The 7,475-nt window shown below is 51.3% G+C and overlaps 1 protein-coding gene across 1 annotated transcript; it reads right to left on the bottom strand.

The window, feature by feature from the left end:
* Positions 1-5,609: 5,609 nt before the first annotated feature.
* On the bottom strand, positions 5,610-6,236 carry LOC104538511 (protein Smaug homolog 1-like; the record flags this gene model as incomplete). Its single annotated transcript, XM_010181745.1, has 1 exon — positions 5,610-6,236. A coding segment is annotated over one exon (627 nt), but the record flags the coding sequence as incomplete, so codon positions are not given.
* Positions 6,237-7,475: the final 1,239 nt, after the last annotated feature.

Genomic DNA, 7,475 nt, shown 5'->3' with positions numbered 1-7,475 from the left:
GGAAAGAGAACATGCCAAAACAGGCTCAAAGGAGGTAAAGAAAGTGCTGGGGCAGCTAAAGTGAAGCCTAAAGCGGCTTCTGACCCTTGCTCAAGTACAGGAGTCCCTCAAGATATTTCACACACTAGGGAACATCAAACACAGCAACATGGATGCTGAAAGGTGACAGGTCAGGCCAGATCAATTTGCTGCCCAAAAGGTCTTCAAGCATCCTCACCTTGAGCCCTTGTGAGCAAGCACACAGCAGAGATCACAGAATTATTACCTGAATTTTAAATCCCTCCAGGGATGGTGACTCCGCTGCTGCCCTGGGCAGCCCCTTCCAGTGCTTGACAACCTCTTTCAGTGAAGAAATATTTCCTAATATCCAGTCTAAATCTCCCCTGGCACAGCTTGAGGCCGTTTCCTCTCATCCTATCACTTGTTACTTGCACTGTGAGACGGGATGGCCCTGACCACTTCCATTTAGACAAAGCCACTTTCCCATCAACTGGGAAAATGGGTCAGACTGCTGGCCCGTCAACTCAAAACACCCTGGCCTGCAGATCAGCTGATGGAGAAAGGGCACAGCTTGCTCTGTTTTGATGTTGGACACTTCCCTGCTACCCAGAGCGGAGGGACATGGCAAATGGAGCTGCCTCAGCAGGAGGAAGGGGCATTGGCCATAAACCACTGCTCTGTGGTGACTGCTTAAGAGCAGCAGCTCTTCCCCCCAGCACTGCTGACACCCCAAAAGCCATCGCTCTTGTTCTCCACAGCCACTACCATCTCCAATGCTTGATGGCTTCCAGGCTGAAGACAGGAGACCATTCATCTCCTTGCTTGCTGAGTGATGGTCTGCAGAGCTGTGGACCATATTTCCCAGCAACCAAGTGCTTTGAATGTACAGAGGGGCCAGGAAGCCTGTATCTGCAGTTCAGAGGTGGAGCAGAAGATACGGTCTCTGCTCTCAGTCCCGTTTGCTGTCATATCCGTGCATTTTCTGCACGGATTTGAGGAAAAAACTCTACTCGTGTTATCTTTTTGCACAACAACTCTGCTACAGGATTAGCAAGACATTGTAGTGATGGGAACCTGGCGAGGCGGGTCCTGGAAATGCTCTCCGACGGCTGTGTGCAACACTAGAGGGCATGAGCCCCCGTCTACCACTGCCAAAAAAGCTCAAGTGCAATAAAGGCCAATGAGCTTTTCTCAGTCCATCAGTAAAGGAGAAAAAAAAGCCAACAACGTCAGAGGTGTCCCCACCTCTGGATGGGAGCCAGGGTGCCAAGCCTCAACGCACAGCATGGCCAACCGAGGAACAAGTTTCTGAAGTACAATTCCTGAGTACAAAACTAATCCTCCCCGCCCTGGCAAGAGCCGTACATTTGTTTGCTTCACTGTTGTGACCTTACTAAGACTTTTCCACTCTTTAGTTTTGAGCAAGTGAAGCAGCGTGCTTTGCTAACTTGGCACGGGAGGAAACGTGTCGCCCTGTGTAAGTCAAACACACGTAGAGGACACACAATCCCCTTCGGGTGTCACTGCACGGAGGAGAGCGTTGTACGTGCAAGCTGCCTGTAAACCCAACACAAACCAGGGTGCTCCTGCGGGTTAAAGCATGCAGTTAGCTCGGTATCCAGCTCAGTCTGCACACTGGGTACGGTGACAGGGTCGTCTCCAGTGGCAGGCAGTGAGCCGTTGCACAACGGTGTAGGGGTGGAAAAGTCATGACACTCACACTCTGTCCATGACAAGTGCTTTCTTGGTGTTGCTTCTTTCACCTCAACTCCCCGATGACCTAGGGAGGAGCTCAACCATTTTCTTCATCTGCTGTCTCACTGGGGAGTATGTAACTGGGGCAAATGTAGGCAAAATTCAGCCACGCCGTGCACACGCGGGCCGAGAGACAGCTTGGTAGCAGTTGGGATTGAGTGTCTTCTGAGGAAGAGCAACACCACAGAAAGCCCTTCCTGAGGTGACAGGGCCTCCACAAGCCGGCACTGGGCTTGCCCCTGGTGGGATCTTCACATACGAGTCCATGGGATGGTCCTGTCTTCTCCAGGGTGCCACCGGCATCACTGCATTTCTTGTGGTATGTGGAGTCTGACCAGCACTACGACTTGTGGTGCCACCTAAGCATCACTGAAAGGTTATATAGGTGAGTAATTCCAGTGTGTTGCACTGCTTCATCCCCTTCTCTCTCTTCTTTGTAGGCAAACGACATCGGTTTTTGGCAGAGACTTCCATGGGAAGGGTGTAGCAGGGCTGTGCACCCAGCATCCTTCCCATTTCATCAGAAGTGGAAGGGTGGCCACAGGCTGGCAAACAGCTCTGCTGGTCCAAGGACTCCTCTGTTCATGCACAGGGGGACCCAGGCAGCACAGTGACACTCAAATCCCAGAGTCTGCAACATCTCCTTCGACACGAACACAGCCCCAGTGCCCTGACCGTATCCACCCATCACTGACCCATGACGCACACCATCATCTCATCCCCTGGTGCCACCCACACTCAGCGCTGGACAAGTGTATTTAACAGCAGGGCCTCCTTCTTCTCTGCACATCTTCCCTTCTGAGCAGGAGGGAAACACAGGGTTAAGCTCTGCTGTGCTTCCATCTGACAACCCAAACCGGGCATGCCATGGGATCACGCTCAGGTGGAACCAATTACACAGGGGAAGGAGGGAGCCCGAGCCCCCACCAAGGAGCTCTTGCTCTGCAGCTTTGAAATCCAGCTGCTTTTTTCTGTCCTTTCAGAGTTTCCAGGCGCTGTCTCTGCTGCAAAGGTGTTGTGCAACCGGGGTGTTTTGCAACCACTGGGTGACTCGGCTGTGGAGCTGGGGCTCTGGGCTTCACCCTGTGCCACCACGCATGGAGCAGTGCTGGCTGCTGTGCTCCCAAGCCCACACCAAGGCCATCTTTACTCCTGGCACTCTAAAGCTTGGCTTAAAGTTGCAGGTCAAGCTCAAAAGCAGAGAGAGGCCATTACAGTGATGCAGCAGATGGGCATGAACTTCCATTGCTTCAGGTGAGTCCATACACTCAGATGGCTCCAGGCCCAAACCCATCACTTATGGCACTGGTCCCTCTCCCGAATCACCATTATTGTGGTAAATCCAAAGCGATGCCTTCAGAGCACTCCAGACTTGCCCTGTAAAGGCTGGAGACCTCCAGCAACACCTCCTCCAACCTTAGCTAACACCAGCCAGCACCACAAAGGAAGAGCTGGGATGAACCAAGCCTGAACCAAGACTAAAAGCCTGGGTCTAGGTCAAGTCAAAGACAAGGACAGCACAAAGCAAATTGTGACGTGAGCTTCACCCACCCATATTGAAATAATAATAGTAATAGCGTTATACCTGATTATGGCACAAAACGAGACAAAAGTACCTCGGCCAAGCTCACCACGGTACTCCTCTGGGAAAGACTTTGCCCCCTTTTGGCGTCAGGAACAGGCAGTGACTTTGTGGGGACGGGGAATGCTGTGCTCTGCAGGGTGTTGCTGGGTTAAGCCCCTGCCCAGATAAACACCTCCAAGTAAGAGGGAGAATTTAAAGATAACAGCACTAAAACCTAAACAAACAGCAACGGGTTGAGGGCTTTGCTTTGGAATAAAAGATTAATGGAGGTATTGATTGACTCAAGGGGCTGGGACAAAGGCTGGCAGCTGCGCTTATTTTTTAGAATCTGCCTGTGGACTCACTGCGCTTGTGTCCGAGCAAATATTGTGTTAAGGAAGTTTATGAACTCACACATCCAGCGTGGTCGGGTCACCTCCAGCTCTGCCCACAGGTTGCCTGAACACGCTGCCACCAAAATACCTCAGCAGGAGCTGCAATCACTTAACATTTAGGACTAGACTGGGCTGAAGCTGTGTTCAGATGCCTCCGCAAAGCTGCTCAGCCTTACAAAGACGTGTTGACCCTGCTGCGATGCCTGGGGGAAACGCTCCCTGGACATGCACTCTGTAAACCTCGCGGCTCAGAGCAAGACACTGCCATGAAAAGCAGCTACTGCTGGATGTGAAGGACCGGACCGGGCAAGGGTGGCTGTGCCGGGACTTACGGCAGAGGATCCCACTGCAAAGCGAGGGGCAGAGATGGAGGAGGAACGTGGTTTTTCAGCAAAATACCCAGGTAAAGTGTAAGGCTTCTGGCAACTGTTCCTGTCCCAGCACTGCGCGCACCTAATTCTGGGAGAATTTAGGAAAAACCTAAGAAGCAGATCCCTTCTGAAACCACCTCTTCCCACTGCCTCCCTGGTGTGCAAAGCCTCCGAACCGCCAGGCATGCCAAAACCATAAGCAGGGACCCAAAAATAAATCCCTGGAGAGGTTTAACAGATCAATTGCGAATACACCCATGACTCTTCTCACCCTGTCTCCTTGTTAAGCCTTTCCCATGCAGCTTTGTCACCCCGAAACAGCACAGGGAGCTGGCTCTTGGAGAAGCCAAGTCTCACACAACCCCATGGCGGCAGCAGCCAGCGCTTCAAAGATGGGTGCCAAGCACTGCGTGGTGGCCACCTCCACCCCAATGCCATCTGAGTCTGTTCCAGACCTGCACTCGCAGGTTCAGAGACAGCTTGACCTGCACAGACACTGAAAAGGCAGGAACCGGGCTGCTACAGCAGTGAACCCAGAGCCACGTTGATTTGAAATGCCACCTAAAAAAAAAGTGCTTATTACAGGAGAGGGAAAAACCCAGAAGCCTTAAGCGACCATTTTAAAGCTTTCAGCTATTTAACTGTGGCTTTCCGCGCGCTGATAGAGAAGCCAGTGCCCGCACCGCAAGAAGCCTCTCCTCCCATAAGTGCTCTCTGCATCCCTTGTATCTAGGGGGATGCCAAGCACTGTGGAGAGAGACCTCCTGAACGCCCCAAAGTGAAGGAGGACATCCTGACCCTCCCTGAGAAGATGCTTTGCTCCTCTCCCAAGGACGGCTCACAACAGCTGCTTGAAAAACCAGTTACAGCTGCACATCTCCATGCAAAGCCAGGGATCAATCTCCAGCCACGGTGCTCTGCAGCGTCTCTGAGTGTCCAAGCCTTGGCTTTGGCCCTGGCCTGGGCTGGGGCTCTCCCCCATCCACTGCTGCATCAAACCTTAGCAGAGCCACCCAACCTTCCTGGAAAACACTGAGGACCATGGATCTAAACCCCCCAACTGCCACCACCATCACATCTCTACGAGCTGCAGATACAGGAGAACATTTTCGGATACACCTTGAGGATTATGGATCTCATCCCTGCTTCCAAAAATGATGCCTGCACTTCGGGACCCCAGTCCCACTTCCTTCCAGTAAGTCCCTTTTGGACTTGCCTCAAACCCCCCAGCTCACTTTTGGACATGAAGCATCAGCTCCCTGCTTGCTTTAGGAACTCTTGAAATGGGAACTGGAAATCTAGATGGAGCTACATGAAAGAAAAAGGGCTGCCTTTGATAACACACATTTTTTACTCTCACAGCTTCTTGGCTGTTTTTCCCTCCTCTCCAGCTGCCAGGTCTTTAAAATTCCACAGGACTGGAGGAAAAAAAATACAATAAAAAAGGCAGGCAGGAAATAAAAAAGGAAGGTAAGGGAAAGAAAAAAAAACCACAAGAAAAAAGAGGAGTTTTCTATGGCCCACATGAACCTATCCCCTCTGCCAAGCGGTATTTTCTAGCAGGATGGGGGCACCGTGCTGTGAAGAGCGGCCGCGGGGCGGCTATCCCCAGTGCTTCCCATGGGTACTTACTGGTGCTTGTGCTAGTGCCGATGGTGTTGATGGTTGTGGGGACAGAGGAGGAGGAGTAGAGGGGCAGATGGCCGTTCTCGCACGCCAGGTTTTTGTCCTGCCAGCTGGAAGCGCTGACGCTTATGCCCGAGTCTCGAGAGTTTTGCCACCCGTTGAGTTTGTCATCAGAGTTTTGTCTTTGGTGATAGTAGTGCGTCTGCCCGTAGTCCACCGAATCGGAGCGCCCTCTGCTCTGGCTGCCAAAGCCACCCGATGTGCGGTCCTCCAGGTGGTTGAGCCACATGGCCAGGGCGCTCCTGTCCTCTAAGGAGGTGGCGGGGTGGATCAAGGCGTAGGACAGCAGCTGCCGGCTCTCCTCGATGTGTTGGTTGTGTTCGATGGAGTGGGCCAGGATTTTAGGCAAGAGTTTCATGTATTCGACTTTCGCCTCAATGTTTCCGGGCTTCAGTAAAGGCAGGTGGGTTAACAATAGGGAAATCACTTTATCCTTGGATTCCTGTTGCCATTGGTTAATGATTCCTGTTGAAGGAATAGGGAAAAAAAAAACAACAGAAGAGAACTGAGAAATTGGCAAACAGAGCTAATAAAGAAATAAATAGACCCTGGCAGGGTAAATAAGACACGCCAGAGGAATGCCTGCATGTATGAGCAGCTCCCAGGCAAGAGGGTCACTGCTCTCCGAAAACCCAGGTCATGGCAAGGTGTGCGGAACTGGACACCAAGAGTTACCAGACACTCCTGAAAATCACTCAGAAAGTCAAATTACACCCACCTCTCCAGCCACGAACCTCCACTGCTGCGGTCCTGATGTCAACCAAAGTCACGATTTGGCCTCAATTTTCCGTACCATTGTGGGTTACACAAAGCACTACACAAAACCTCCACAGGGATAAACTTAACCTTTTAAAAGCACTGGTTGGAAAATGGTAAAGGTCAAAATTCAAAGAAGGTAACACAGGCAGGAGCCACAGAGGGCGAAGGAAAGGAGCATCCCAGCAGGAGACAATAACCGAGCCAGGGTGTTGGTCCATCCGCCTGCCTGGTGTGATAAGGTGCCCCAAAGGAATTTAGGGAAGGGCTCAGGTGAAGCAGACAGAACTGTTGTTCCTCTGTCAGCCGACAGCGGATAGGAGAGGTTGAAGACCAGAAAAAACAAAGCAAACATAGGGTTTAGCTCTAAAAATCTGCAGAAGGAAAAGCTGAAGAATTACAAACTGGTCGTTTAACTCAAACTCCTGGAAAACTGATGGAACAAATAATGAAACGACCTATTTGTAAGCACTTAGAAGATAACAAGATGATAAGTGACTGCCGACACCAATTTGTCAAGAACAATTTAATTTCCTCCTGCGACAGAGCAACTGGCCTGAGAACAGCTGGAGGAGCGGTCGGCGCCGTAGATCTTGATATTCATTAGGTGCCTCCTCAGCGATGCACCAGAGCAACACGCTCAGGCAAAACTGCTCTAATGTGGGCACACAACTCATCCACAAACTGTATGGGAGGGCTGTTACTGATGATTCACCGTCAGAGCGGGAGGATGCACTGAGCAAGACGGCGTGTCCCGGCCGTGACACCACCGCTATGTCACCGGTGATGCGGCTGAGGGGATAAATGTGTTCAATATGCAGGTGTTAACGCTAGGAGAAATGAAAACACTGCAGAAAACTGGATTAGAAGTCAAACGATGTTGAGGACTGGAGAAAAGTCAGGAAAAAAAATCAGCTGTGTGAAGTAGGTGGCGAAAAAAATGGTTCC

This window comes from Mesitornis unicolor, unplaced genomic scaffold (genome assembly GCF_000695765.1).
Source record: "Mesitornis unicolor isolate BGI_N332 unplaced genomic scaffold, ASM69576v1 scaffold2123, whole genome shotgun sequence".
NCBI lineage: Eukaryota > Metazoa > Chordata > Aves > Mesitornithiformes > Mesitornithidae > Mesitornis > Mesitornis unicolor.
The sequence above is the reverse complement of the archived record's forward strand: the minus strand, read 5'-3'. Positions and strand labels throughout refer to the sequence as shown.